Source organism: Chiloscyllium punctatum, chromosome 36, assembly GCF_047496795.1.
Source record: "Chiloscyllium punctatum isolate Juve2018m chromosome 36, sChiPun1.3, whole genome shotgun sequence".
Classification (NCBI taxonomy): domain Eukaryota; kingdom Metazoa; phylum Chordata; class Chondrichthyes; order Orectolobiformes; family Hemiscylliidae; genus Chiloscyllium; species Chiloscyllium punctatum.
Window position 1 is genome coordinate 25,370,979 of NC_092774.1, and position 14,671 is coordinate 25,385,649.

Consider the following 14,671-nt stretch of genomic DNA (forward strand, 5'->3'; position numbering starts at 1 on the left):
TAAAAATGTGTTTCAACAAATACATGGATAGGAAAGCTTTAGAAGGATATGGGCCAAGTGCAAGAAAATGAGGTTAGTGTTGACAAACATTTTGGTCAGCATGGACAGGTTTGGGCTGAAAGGCCTGTATCTGTGCTATAGTATTCTATGACTGGCGTCTCTTTGTAACTCTGACAGTGTTGAGTTTCCACATGAACCAGGAAAAAGTGAGGACTGAAAATGCTGGAGATCAGAGTTGAGAGTGTGATGCTGGAAAAGCACAGCAGGTTAGGCAGCACCCGAGGAGCAGGAGGATTGATGTTTCAGTCATAAGGACATCCAGATGAATATCTCACGAAATCATGCTGAATAAAATCTGATCTCATTTGTCAACTCTGATGCAGAGGTGCTGGGGGTGGACAGGTCAGAAGTCACATAACACCAGCTCACAATCCCAATAGATTGATTTGAACTCATGAGCTTTCGAAGCACTGTTCCTTCATCAGGTGAAGTGATGAAGGAGCAGCACTGATGAAGGAGCAATGCTCCCAAAGCTTGGGATTTCAAATAAACCTGTTGGACTGTAACCTGGGGTTGTGTGACTTCTGACTTCTTCAACTGTGCATTCATGTTGAAATTGATGGGATATTTTATCCAACTCGGAGTAGTTAAATCATATCGCTTGGAGGGGTTCATTTGAAATCTTCCCGGAGGTGAATTTAACAAGATTGAATTATTCAAAGTTACTCAATTCTAAACTTACATCAGGACCGGTAGTCAGAGAGGTACAGCACAGAAACAGATCCTTCAGTCCAACCCGTCCATGCTGATCAGATAGTCTAAATTAATCTGGTCCCATTTGCCAGCACTTGGCCCAATACCCTCTAACCCTTTCTATTCATGTCCCCAACCAAATGTCTTTTAAATTCTGTAATTCTAACCAGCCTCCTCCACTTCCTCTGGCAGCTTATTCCATACACGCACCACACTCTGCATGAAAAGTTTTCCCTTTAGGTCCCTTTTAAATCTTTCCCCTCTCACTCTAAACCTATGCCCTCTTGTTCTAACAACATCCTGATAAATCATTTCTGATGGAGATGTCAACGTTTCGGGTAGAACCCTTCTTCAGTCCTGAGGGATAATATCTGAAATGCTGACTCCTGTTGTGCCCAGCCTCCTGTTTGTCTATTTTAGATTCCAGCATCTGCAGTTTTTTATTTTGTCTCTAACAAATGGTGGAGCAGATTCGATGGGTCAAAATAGCCTAACTTCTGCTCCAATGGTCTTGTGGTCTTAGGATTGTGCGGGTCCTGGGCTCAATGAGCAGCAGCGCCCACTGGAAGCAATGTTCACAGAATCATAGAATCCCTGCAGTGTGGAAACGGGCCCTTCTGCCCAACAAGCTCAGAGCGACCCTTTGAAGAGTAACTCACCCAGACACATTCTCCTATCCTATCACTCTGCACTTACCCCTTACTAATGCACCACACCTACACACTCCTGAACACTATGGGACTATTTAGCTTGGCCAATTCGCCCAAATATGCGCATGTTTGGACTTTGGGAAGACACTGCAGCACGCGGAGGAAACGCACACAGACACTGGTGGCCGGGGCGGGTGGGGCAGGGGAGGAATACGTGCAAACTCCACACAGACAGTCACCCTGAGGATGAAATCTGCGTCCCTGGTGTTATGAGGCAGCAGTGCTAACCAATGAGCCACCACCACTCCCAACCCCGCACCCCCCAGTAGAAAACAAAAAAAGCCTATCAGCTCTCCCACTGCACCCACTATCAGAAAGGGCAGGAGGTTCAGTCCTGGGGATGACCCTCAGCAGTGTTACCGGCAGAATCGGATTGTTGGGAGCATTGGTGCCTCCGCTGGTGCTTGTTCAAGCTGCAGGACATTGTGAACTTCTGCCCACATACAGGGCAGGCAAACGGCCTCTCCCCAGTGTGGACCCGCTGGTGCGTCAGTAGAGTGGAGGAGACAGCAAAGCCCTTCCCGCACTCGAGGCAGCTGAAGGGCCTTTCCCCAGTGTGGACCCGCCGGTGCTTCAGCAGGTCAGAAGAGCGTGTAAAGCACTTCCCGCAGACAGAGCAGGTGAATGGCCTCTCACCGGTGTGGACCCGCCGGTGGGCCAGCAGGTCAGAGGAATCGCTGAAGGCCTTCCCACATTTGGGGCAGGGGAAGGGCTTCTCACCGGTATGGACCCGTCGGTGAATCACAAGGTGGGAGGAGCGAGTGAACACTTTCCCACAATCGGGGCAGCGGAAGGGCCTCTCCCCTGTGTGCACCCGCTGGTGCCTCATCAGGGCAGAGGAATCATTGAAGGCCTTCTCACACTTGAGGCAGCTGAAGGGCCTCTCCCCTGTGTGAACCCGCAAGTGCCTCAGTCGGGCGGAGGAATCGCTGAAGCTCTTCCTGCACTCAGGGCAGCTGAAGGGCCTCTCCCCTGTGTGCACCCGTCGGTGCCTCAGCAGGGCAGAGGAATCACTGAAGGCCTTCCCGCATTCAGGACAGGAGCATGGCTTCTCCCTGGTGTGACTGCGCCGATGTGTCTCCAGGGCAGACGGGACACGGAAGCCTTTCCGGCAGTCGCCACACTTCCATGGTTTCTCCATCGCCGAAGCTACAGTTGCACACAAACGCGTGTATGTCCCCTCCCTGCCTTGAATTCCTCTATCCAGGCCAGATAACTGATTCAGGCTCCACACTCAGTGCGTTGCTGCAACAGTAGGGTCTCTCTTCCAGTCCCACTGATGCTGAAAACGTACTGAAACAGGAACCAATTGGATCAAAGTTGAAAATTGTTGCAGTCCCGATGGATTGAGTGGCTCACAAATGCTGGAGAATCAGAGTCAAAAACTATGGGTCAGGCAGCATCCGAAGAGCAGGAGTGTCAATGGTTCAGGTATAAGCCCTTCATGTCTTGATTTTGAAACTTCATCTTCAGATCTTCAAATACTCTGTAAAACGAGGTTACAAAAGTCAGCACTGTCAGTCCAGGGTAGAAATTCAGAACAAGCAATTCTACTTTCTACAGAACATTCTTTTCTTTTGTTATTCCACAAAACTGAAAGCACCATCCCACTCTCTCTCTCTCTCTCTCCCTCCCTCTGTTCTCACTCCATTCTAATTCTCCTGAAAGTGCTGATTCAGGATCTGACAGGGACAGAAGAGCAAAACAGTCATGACTGACATCTCTCTGAATTTTGGATACCTCCACCTGAAAATTAATATCTTCCACGACATTGGGATACTGTTGAGAGTGATTTTGGGAAGCAAAAATAAAGTGTGTACATTCAGGATGAACCTGCAATTCAGCTTCTTGACAAACAACCAAACGCAAAATGGTTAACGTGCCCCCACGGGGGTGGGGGAGTTTTGGAATGAGACATCAAGGCAATGATACTAGAGAGAAACTGAACAGACTGAAGTGGCAAACCAGAGTCATCTAGATATACAGCACAGACAAAGGCCCTTTGGTCCAACTGGTCTATGCTGACCAGATATCCTCACCGAATCTAGTCTCATTTGCCAGCGTTTGGCCCATATCCTTCGAAACCCTTCCTATTCATATGCACATCCAGATGCCTTTAAATATGTTAGGATTATGCCAGCATCCACTACTTCCTCTGGCAGCTCTTTCCTTACATGCACCATCTTCTGCATGAATTGCCCCTTAGGTCCCTTTTAAATCTCCCCCACCCCCCCAAACCTATTATTCATTATTTCTGGATTTCCAGAGAAGTGACCTTGTTTATTTACCCTATCCATGCCTCTCTTGATTTTATAAACAATGGAAGCATCAACGGCTTGGGGGGGGGATGGGGGTGGGGGGGGGGGGGGGGGGGGAGGTGGGAGGGGGGGGAGGGGAAGGAAGCCGAATGTGCTGGAGCCAATATGGAAGAAGAGGACACAAAACCTTGAAGTTGCAATGAGGAATACTGCATGTGCTGTACTTGTACCTGTTGATTTTATTTGTGGGAATCAAGTGTATTTTAAAAATAAAAACAAACAAGATATCTCCCCTTTCCCAATCTCCCAATGCTGTTCTGGACACAGTGTGAGACAATTGGGAGCAGGAGTTGGCCATTTGGTCTTTTGAGCCTGCACCAGCATTGAACAGATCATAACTGGATATGAATATACCTACAGCCAGGTGGATAAACTGGGATTTCTTTCACTGGAGCAGAGGAGATTGAGAGGTGATGTTATAGAGGATTATAAAATCATGAGGGGTACAGATGAGGTGAACGGCAGGTGTCCTTTCCCTAGGGTGGGGCTTTCAAGATTAGGGAGCAAATTTTGAAGGGGAGAGGAGAAAGATTTTTAAAAAGACATGAAGAGTTCCATTTTTTTCACACAGAGAGTGCTTTGTGTGGATGGGTGTCCAGAGGAAGTAGTGGATGCAGGTACAGTTACAATGTTTAATAGACATTTGGATAAGCACATGAATAGGAAAAGTTCAGAGGGATATTGGTCAATCACTGGCAAATGGGACTAGTTGGGTTTGAGAACATAGTCAGCATAGACTAGTTGGACCGAAGGGTCCATTTCTGTGCTGTATGACCCTGTAGCTGTTCTGTACTGGTCTTAAAACCATTTTCTTGGAAATCCAAGATGGCGGTGGTTTGAGTGGTCTGCTGTGCGGGGCTGGGCTCTGTGCCATACCCCCGGCAATGTGGACCTTTACCCCCCCCCCCCCCACCTCATTAACCATCTGTAAGAGAAAAAGAATTGCTAATAGAAACTTACTGAACATCTGGAGCTGCTATAATTGTGGTTTGACAGCGTTAGGATCAGAATGAAAGCAAATGAAGGAAAGGGGCCGACAGGGGTGCAGCAGGCAGGGCCCTCCCCTACTGCATCGGGGGTGCCTGGAGCCATTGCTCAAACTCCCAGGGCAGACCATTTGGGTTTAATGGGGCAGCAGCAGTTACTCTCGGAGTTTGCCAATCTCTGAGAAAAGATTGAAGCATCAGTGGAACCACTACCTGCCACGCTGGAAAAGCATGAGCAGGAAATTCAAATGTTGGCCCGAAGAGAATAGGCAGCGGGGGAGAGGACCGTGGCATCGGAGACCGTGGCGGAGGTCTCAGGAGGAAGGATGTGAACGCTGCAAGACCAGGTTCGGGTCCTTCAGGAGCAAGTGGGCGACCTGGAAAACAAAAGTAGAAGAAAACTCTTACAGCTCGTGGGTCTTCCGGAATGCAAGGAAGGTGAAGACCTCGTTGGATTCCTGGGGCTGGAGTCGGAGTCGGGTCAGTTGAGTGTGGGGCGGGCCCACCGGATGGAAATGCGGTCAGGGCCGGAACCGCGCCCCCGCACGGTCCTAATGCAACTCCTGCATTATAAAGTAAAACAGCTAGTGATTGAAACAGCAAGAAGACTGGTAAGAGATCCAGAGGCCTTAATGCACAAAGGCTCAAGAATAATGTGTTTTCAGGACTTCTCAGGAGCCTGGAATAAGAACAGAAGAGCATTTGATGAAGTTAACAGAAAATTAAGGGATCTGAACATTCAATATTCCTTGAGGTACCTGGCCGTGTTGCATTTCTCTCATGGAGGGACGGTATATAATTTTGATTCAGCAGAAAAGGCAAAGGGCTTTGTGAATTCTCTGAATTAAAGGACTCAGGTCGGGGTGAAGGCGGGACATCATTACAGACAATGTTACTTTTTGCCCCTTTTTTTCTCCTCTCTCCTCTTTTTGTTGTGGTTATCGGCTTGAAATGTACTGCCTTAATGTAAAACTGGAATTATTTAGTAAAACGGTCAGTTAGGTCTTGTCTGGGTCCTTCTTTTCACTGCTGTCCTTTTGTTTTTGGATTGGGGGTGGCTATATCTGTGGTTAAGATGTATGGAGAAGGGGTGTGGGGAGATGGGCATCCATTGTTAACTGTCAGAATGTAAATAACATGCTTTTTTCAATCTGTGAATTGCCTGGTGCTTGGGGCACAGCCTCAGCGGGAAGGAGCCGGGATGGTGGCAAGGGTGGGGGAGTTGGGGGGCGGGGAAGTTGAGGGGGGAGATCTCTACATAATTGGGGTTATTTGAGTGTTTGCTTAAGTTATATGTGGTGGTTAGATTTTTATATATAGTAGTTTTTAATAGGAGTAGTTTTTAGACTTTATAGAGTTAATGTCTTTGTCGGTCACCATACCTCAGATAAGCTTCCTCCTCTTGGATAACCACAGGCTGCCCTGGATGACCATGGCTACTGATTCGTTCAGGTGGTGCACCTGAAATGTGAAAGGGAGCCATTCCCCCATTAAAAAGATGCTGTTAAGCCTTAGAAAAGAAAGGGTGGACATCGCCCTGCTGCAAGAGACACATTTAAATGATAAGGAACACCTGAAACTGCAGCAGTTGGGGGGGTTGGGTATTCTTCTCCTCCTTTAGCTCCAAGTGTAGAGGAGTGGCTATACTGGTAAGAATGAACCTCCCTGTCCAGGTTATTGAACAAATTAAGGATGAACATGGATGGTCCATCGTTCTTACAGCTCTAACACATGGAGAAGAGTATGACATCCTGAATGTATATCGTTCCCCGGTGCACCCTCTTAAATTTCTAATTGATGCAGTTGCTAAATTAATAAGTCTAGGGGTGCGCCGCATGGTCATTGGAGAAGATTTTAATCGCCTAATAGATCCCGAGGTAGACAGGGTGCCAAGGGGCCAGGCAGGTACACCTGCACAACCTAAGCAGTTGGTGGACATGTGCGAGGAGTTGGGATTAGTGGATGTGTGGAGACATCTCCACCCTAATGGAAGAGACTTTACTTTCTATTCCAACCCACCAAGTGCCACACGGGAACTGACATTTTTTAATGCCATTGGATTGCTTGAACAGAACATTGGCTTGTAAAATTGGGAATATAGTTGTCTCGGACCACGTGCCAGTGTATTTAGATGGTAAAGTCAAGGGTGGTGGAATGGATGCACAGCACTGGTGCATGGACCCATTCCTGTTAAGGGGTAGCAAATCCGTTGAGTACAGCAGAAGAGAGTTCAAGGCCTTCTGGGATATCAACCCAGGTACGGCCAATAATCCTGCAATACTGTGGGAGGCCATAAGGCATATTTATGAGGCCTGATTATTTCGTATTCAACAAATGGAAGGAGGCAGAGGGAGGAGCAACAACAGATACTGGAGACCCGGCTGCAGATAGCTGAGAAAGCGTATTATAATAGGACTTCTCTGGTCAAACTGCAGCTCTCCGGATTGCTCTCGACTCATTGCACACACAGGTGTCAAAAAAAGGGTCTCCTTTGCTGAACAAAGATTGTTTGAATTTGGAGATAAGCCAAGTCGATATCTGGCTAGAAAGAAAAATGCTTCCCAATCTTTTATATCTGTTAGAGAGAAGGCTGGCACAGTTACCAGTGAGTTGAAGAAGATCAATGTTAGATTTATGGAATACTTTGCACAGTTATATCGGTCAGAGGGAGACGAACACGGTGCAGCGAGGATGCAGTCCTTTTTTGAGAACCTGCACCTCCCCAGTATAAAGGCAGAACAGGTTTCCCTGTTGAGTGGGCCTACGATGATACAGGAGATGCAGGAAGCAATAAAGCATCCCACGGTTGGCAAAGCACTGGGGTCAGATGGATTCCCAAGTGAATTCTATGAGGAATTCATAAATGTGTTCGTGGAGCCGCCTCTGGGGATGTATTGCTATTCATATACACAGGATTGTCTTCTGCACTCTCTGAGGGAGGCTAATAGCTCCCTCATTTTAAAGAAGGGGAAAGAGCCCGAAGAATGTGCTTCACACAGACACATTTCACTGTTGAATGTAAATTTTTAAATTGTATCCAAGATGCTGGCCCTGAGGTTGGAAAATGTGTTGCGCTAAATTATGAAAGATGAATAGACGGGTTTTGTCAAGGGCTGTAGCTCCTCCAACAATATCGGGAGGGTACTGACCATAGTGCAGGTATGCCAGCAAAGATTGATCCCGGGTTCAGTGTCTCCCTAGACGCAGAAAAGGCGTTTGACCAGATAGAATGGCCGTACCTATTTCGGATCCTACAGCGTTTTGGTTTGGGGGGATCCTTTGGTCGATGGGTGGTGGAGTTGCATAATGATCCTAAGGCAACCATCATCACAAACTGCACTAAGTCAGATAACTTTAATATTGGGAGAGGTAGTCGACAGGGGTGTCCTTTTTCACCATTGCTATTTACCTTGGCAATTGAGCCATTAGCTGGGGCTGTCAGGAGGGATCCTGAAATAGTGGGGCCAGGGGTGGGAATGGGCGGGAATAAGATCACCCTATAAGCTGATGACATCCACTTCTCCTTGGCCAATCCGGAGGAGTCCGCTCCTCGATTGATTCAAACAATTAATGTATCTGGAGTTTTTCGGGCTGCGGGATCAACTTTACAGAATCGGAAGCCGTGCCAGTGGGGGTATTAATGGAGGTGCCTGATCTGAAGGATGGAATGCAGTTCCTGTTTAGATGGTTGTCAAAAGGGTTTTCGTATTTGGGAATTTTTATTACCCCTGCCTTCCACCCGCTGTATAAAGCTAACTGTGTACAATTACTGGAGAGGATAAAACAGGGGGGTGGGGTGGTTGTTGGTGGTGGTAGTGGACCTTCTAGACTTGGAGATATCAAATAAGTGCTTTGTTAGCATATGTGGGTGACTGGGCACGGGGGGATTCAGGGTCGATTTGGCTTGACATTGAAGCTTTGCAGTCCCCTAGTTAATCTATTATTCATGGTGAAGATGAAATCCGTGACCGAGCAGTGTAAGAGTCCAATCATTTTAAATACGGTGAAAGCCTGGAAGATAATGAGGCAAGACAAGGGCAATTGGCTGAAGACCTCGCCATTTACCCCATTGGCTGGAGCCCAAGGATTTCAATCTGGGGCTGTAAGTCATGGGAGAATAAGGGAATCTCCTGTCTGGGAAACTTATTTGAGGCGGAGATCTTGATGTTATTTAGCCAGCTAAGTCAGAAGTATGGATTGTCTAATAGGAACGTTTTCCGGTACTTTCAGGTAAGGGATTATATACAGAGGAAGACCACGCTCCTGGCTCAGCTTTACAGGCCACATGTGGAGAAAAGAGTGCTCCGGTGTACGGGTGCTCTTTCAGTTAGTATTTTGCATCATTTACAGAAGGGACATGCCTTAGGGATGTGGACGGACTCTGGAATCGACCTTAGGACATGGAATCGGGAGCTAGGAGAGGATATTTCATTGGAAGTATGGGAAGATATATGGGAAAATGTAAGGAAAATTTCAATATGTAACAAAGCAGAGGTCATGCAATTGAAGATTTTACACAGGGCTCATTTGGCGCCAGAGAGGCTAGCTAAGTTTAAGAGAGGAGCGTCACCAGGGTGTCCCAAATGTAAAATTAGTATAGGCACTCTCCCACACTGTTGTAAGATCCAGAGATACTGGAGTGCATGGTAAGAACATCCTGAGGATTGAAGTTCTTTTGGGGTTGCCAAATTTGCTCTCTCTGGGGGAAAAAGGGAAGAGACTGTGTAACATTCTTACCCACTGTGCAAGGAAGCACATTTTAATGAATTGGCCATTGGAAAAGCCCCCAGGTCTTATGGGGTGGCATATGCTGGTGATGGAGCATCTCCCCCAAGACTACCTCACAAGTATGGTGCACCACAAAACAGAACAATTTTACAAGACATGGTGGCCCTTTCTCAATTATATTGATGCACACTTATCAGCAATATTAATTAGGGGGTGTGGTACAGCCATGGGAATCAGTCTGGGCACCCGTGGGGTCCTGGGAGGGGGAGATTGGGGGAAAAGAATATTGGGAGAATGACTGGTGCTCCCAGGATTGGGAGCCTCAGTGGAGGTGTGGTGAGTGAAATAGAATAAAGTAATGTGATATAATCTAATTTAAGTTAATGTGCATTCAGTTTAATTTAATTTTTATTTAATTTGATTATAGTTTAGCTTAAGCTCAGCAGATATGGTTGTTCTGGTAGGGGAGTAGTTAGTTCATTATTAATAGCATTGTGATATGACATTGTTGTATTGCCTCTATCTTTCTGGACTTTGGTTTAGTTCTTTTCTGTGTCTAGATGTTTTGTAAAGGATTTGAAAAAGTTTCCAATAAAATATTTAATAAAAAAATTCTTGCCTTCCCCCATAACTATATTTGACATTTAAAACTCAGATGAACTCAGCTTTGAATATATTCAATGACCCCTAACTGCAGGGAGACATTTCTGAACTCAATTTCTCTTGCTAACATACCATTTGCCTTGGTCATTGCTTGCTGCACCTCTGTGACAACTGGCATTGACTGGAGTAGAAAGCCCGAGTAGAAGGCAGCTGAGGCACCTTTGTACATCCACACATCATTCCTGATGAAGTGCTTGTGCCCAAAATGTTGACTCTCCTGCACCTCGGATGGTGCCTGACCTGCTGTGCTTTGCCAGGACCACACTTTTCAACTCTGAGCCCAGCATCTGCAATCCTCTCTTGCTCCACATCCCAATATATCACCATTTAAACAATGAATCTCCTTTCTGCTTTTATTTCACAGGAAAGGCTACAACTGCACACTGTGTTACTGCATTTGCCACGTGTTTGCTAATTAAGACACAGACCTGAACCAACTTTGCTGAAAGTCGAGTTGAACATGAGAATGTAAAAGGGGGTGAGGAAAGTGTGTTGTACTCACAGATGTTGGATAGAGGAAAGAAGTTGCAGTTGGGGTAAGGCTTAATCTTCATTCAGAGAGAGAGGAGCAGCATCGACACCAACACAAACTCATGATCCAATTTCCGCAATCAGACAATGGGGGCAGGCTCCTTCCGGTCCTCCAGCACTTTCCATTGGCCCATCAAAACAATGTCGCGCGTCGTTCCCGCTGACAGCAAAGAGCATGCGTAGTATTCTGCTGACACCGAGAAGCATGCGCAGTGCTTGCTGACACCGAGAAGCATGTGCAGTATGCCAAGTGGAGTTGCCGGTGTAACTGATAAATTTTCAGTGTCCAAATGCCAGTCAGAAAAAAGAAACGCGAGAGCCACAATCTGTTTTGTTTCCCTGGAGCTCAACACTTTATTCCTTTTTCATTTTGTCTGGCTGCTCAACATTTGTATGTCTTTTCCCCAGAGTAGAGGAAGTCCAAAACTAGAGGGGCAGAGGTTTAAGGTGAGAGGGGAAAGGTTCAAAAGGGACCGAAGAGCGTGGTATAGGTATGGAATGAGCTACGAGAGGCAGTGGTCAAGGCTGGTACAATTCCAACATTTAAAGGCATCTGGATGGGTATATGAATAGGAAGAGTTGAGAGGTATATGGGCCAAATGGTGGCAAATGGATCACTAGATTACTTTAGGATATATGGTCGGCGTGGACCGAAAGGTTTGTTCCCGTGCTGTGCAACCCTATGGCTCTATTTCTACACAATTTGAACCAATTTCATAAGACTAGGATTCCGCCCTTGCACCCTTCTAGCCTGTCCTCAACTGTGGCCTAACTACACAGATTTTTATGGAAATTTCAGAAAGATGGCTGCAGCTTTTTTTTTCAACAATTGAATATGCTTTCAGACTTTACCGATGTTTCTGAGTACATCGCTTTAGCTATTCTCAATGTTAAAGACCAGCTATTTCTCGAATCAACCCCTCCTGTCTCCCAGGTAGAGTAATTACCATCCATTCTCTCTCTATGCTCAGAGGTCTCGAGGCAGGAGAAAGGATAGGGTTGGGGGTGCGGGGTCAGAGATTGGACGGGTGGCAGAGGCTTGGAGGGAAAGACAAAAAGAAAATGGACACGGGGACAGACCATCGGGGATAGAGAAAGCCTGGAGGTGCACAGGTTGGGGGGGGGGCGTAGAGGGATTGGCAGAGAGAGAGAATAGGGGGGTGCAGAATGTGAAGCGAGAGGAATTGGCGGTTGCAGAGTGTGGGGAGAGAGAGTGGACGAGGGCAGAATGTGGGGGGAGAAAGAGAAAAAATGAATGGCAGGAGAGGGTGGGGAGAGAGCATAATTGGGGCAGAGAGTGGGGGGAGAGAGAGAATGAGTGTGGGGAGAGGGACTGGATACAGGAAGGCCGAGGGTGGGGAGAAAGAGAAGGGGAATGGATGGGGGACAGAGGGTAGATGAGAGACTGGACGGGGGCAGAGGGTATGGAGATAGAATGGAGGGGGTTGCAGAGAGTGGGGTAAGAAACAAGAGGGTGCAGAGGGTGGGATGTGTGTGTGAGAGAGAGAAGAGACGGGAAGCTCGGGATAGTGAGAGAGAATGGGCGGGGGCGCTATAGGTGGCGATGGGTAAATGGACAGGGGACGCTGAGGGGATGATTGGGTCTTGATTCAATGGGGAGGTGGTGAATGCATACCACCCACTCCCACCATCCCCCCCACTCCCAGGATCCACTTCTCTGTACATGTGCAGTGCAGATTTTTGTAAATGACACTACACAGAGTCTGGAACACTGTGTGAGCGCAGTCACCCTCATGTCCTGGCATCAGCAAACCACTGCCTTTCTCTTTTAAAAACTAAATAAAGACATGGGCGACATACTGGGGATGGAAGAAGTGGCTGAGAAACTGAACTGAGAGTCAGCGCTTTCAGGAGAGGGGAGCTGGGCAAAAACAGGAGGACGGAAGGATGAATTCGGTTTGGAATCCATTGAAAGGTGGAGGAATTGGGAGACAGATTTTGGGTAGAACATAGAGAAGGATGTTCCGTGCAAACCAGAATTCTCTTATCTTATTTTCTGCCCTGCACTGACAGCAGTGATCTGATCTCTCAAGGTATTAGCAGAGAAAGAGATTTGCTGTTCAGGCATGCACAAGGAATTTACTCAGGGCCTGAATATCAGCAGCATTTGAATCCAGGAAGGGAAATGTTTGTATCCAGGAAATTATTCCAAACTTGACATCAAGAAGCCCCGCGATTACACGCAGCCTGCGTGGGAGTGCCCCAGCGTTCTGACTGTGGAGAGAACTTTAACTCTTTGGCGAAATGTGGACTGGGTATTCTCACTGTAGATGAGCCCTTCATTGCATCGTTGAGGCTGCCAAGACACACTGCCCCCTACACTGTGGAAACTCTGTGGAAGCAAATTCAATTTCTCAAATGGACTGAAGTGTCACCAAGGGCCTGTTTCCACAGGCTATATGTAGGGGCTCTATTATTCCCCCAACATGTCTGCAGCCTGGCTTCCAGCTCCATCTCTCTGAGCTGAAGGTCCTCCAGCATGTGTTTTCCCTAGTTTCCAGCACCCAGAACCTCCCACCTCCTGCAAATCGAAAGATAAGTCCCACTCTGCCCTCTCCAGTGTGTGTTGTGCAACTGCTTAATCAATTTTAGTGGACCAGCAGAGGCTGATAGCCAAGTTCGGAACCCATAAGGATGGCCTCAACCAGGACCTTGGGTTCATGTCACATGACAGGTAACCCCACTTCACTGCCACTCTCTCTCTCACACACAAAGCACATACACACATATACCCGCCACACTCACACCCTCTCACAGGCTGATACTCTATCACACACATACACTTTATCAAGCATGCACACACACAAACACACTCTCTCACGCACATGCCCACACTCTCACACTCTCATGCACGCACACTTACATATCAGGCTTTGGGGTGACTTTGAATTTGCAGAATTATATTTGCAGATATATTAGATTTTGCTCAAAAAGCACACAATCGACAGGCAGTCAATCCATGTGAGATTTTATAAATTTCTACTTTGGAAATAGAACCAGTCTGATTCAAGTTTGATATACAGACCTTAAGTTGTCTCGAGAATGTGTTTTCAAAGTTCTGGGATTTACATATTAATGAACCAAAACCTGCAACCCATTCTAAAAGAGAAAAGACTTAACAACAATCTCGGTTTGTTCAATATATCATTTCTGTTGCATGAAACTGCAACCTTTTGCTATAAATTCTCTTATGGTCCTGCTCCACAAACACCTGATGAAGGAGCAGTGTTCCAAAAGTTAGTGCTTCCAAATAAACAACTTGGTGTTGTATGGTTTTTAACTTTGTTTCTTGTGAATACATCCTACACCTCCCAGTGCTGCCAGTAAACCTAACAATGCCGATGAAACGATGCGGTACCTGCACTCTGGAAATATTTACAATATCTAACAATACTAGCTACTCATCCACTGCTCATTCTGATACATGACATTGGAAACTTAGTGCAGGAGTTTGAAAGAAATGAGCAACTTTAAAACAAAAACCTGTTGGATCTCACAGCTTTCAATGAGAGTCTGAGACCGGGGTTAAGTTCTGTTTAACCCAACTTTGCCACCCAACTTTGTTACAGTTTTAGATCTCCCCAGCAAAAAAGTGTATGAAAAGTAGCTTGTTTTTGAAAAAAAAAAGCAGCTCAAAGTGCACACACTCCTCCCAACTCCACTTCCTTTATTGTTGGTCAGCTGTGTTGTCCCTTTATAATTGGATCCTTGATCCAGCCTTAAGCCGAAGGACATATTGCCTCACTCAGCAATTTCAATCCAACTAAACTACTGCCACTCAATTGCTGTGTGTGTGTGTGTGTGTGTGGGGGGGGGGGGGGGTGGGGGGTGGGGGGGGAGGACTGTTAAGAGTCAACCACACAGCTGTGGGTCTGGAGTCACGTGTAGATCAGACCGGGTAAAGGATGCAGCTGGGATGACTGAGTGAACCCTTTCCCACAAGGGCAGTTTCCTTCCCTAA

At 46.8% G+C, this 14,671-nt stretch overlaps 2 protein-coding genes across 5 annotated transcripts in view; one reads left to right on the plus strand and one right to left on the minus strand.

Annotated features, from left to right (window-relative positions):
* The window catches only part of LOC140460045 (uncharacterized), a 911,064-nt gene that overhangs the window by 730,932 nt on the left and 165,461 nt on the right, over nt 1-14,671 (plus strand). The gene's annotated exons all lie outside the window — the stretch shown is intronic.
* LOC140460286 (uncharacterized) lies at nt 445-10,711 on the minus strand. Of its 4 annotated transcripts, XM_072554726.1 has the most exons (4): nt 10,661-10,700; nt 6,150-6,228; nt 5,176-5,330; nt 445-2,949 (listed from the first exon to the last, which is right to left on the minus strand). In XM_072554726.1, exon 4 carries the CDS (start codon nt 2,602-2,604, stop codon nt 1,792-1,794), a length of 813 nt encoding a protein of 270 aa, XP_072410827.1. In that variant the 5' UTR covers nt 2,605-2,949; nt 5,176-5,330; nt 6,150-6,228; nt 10,661-10,700; the 3' UTR covers nt 445-1,791. The 4 variants fall into 4 exon arrangements, with proteins under 4 accessions (XP_072410827.1, XP_072410828.1, XP_072410829.1 ...); XM_072554727.1 differs by lacking the exon at nt 6,150-6,228 and having other exon boundaries at nt 10,661-10,711; XM_072554728.1 differs by lacking the exons at nt 5,176-5,330; nt 6,150-6,228 and having other exon boundaries at nt 10,661-10,702.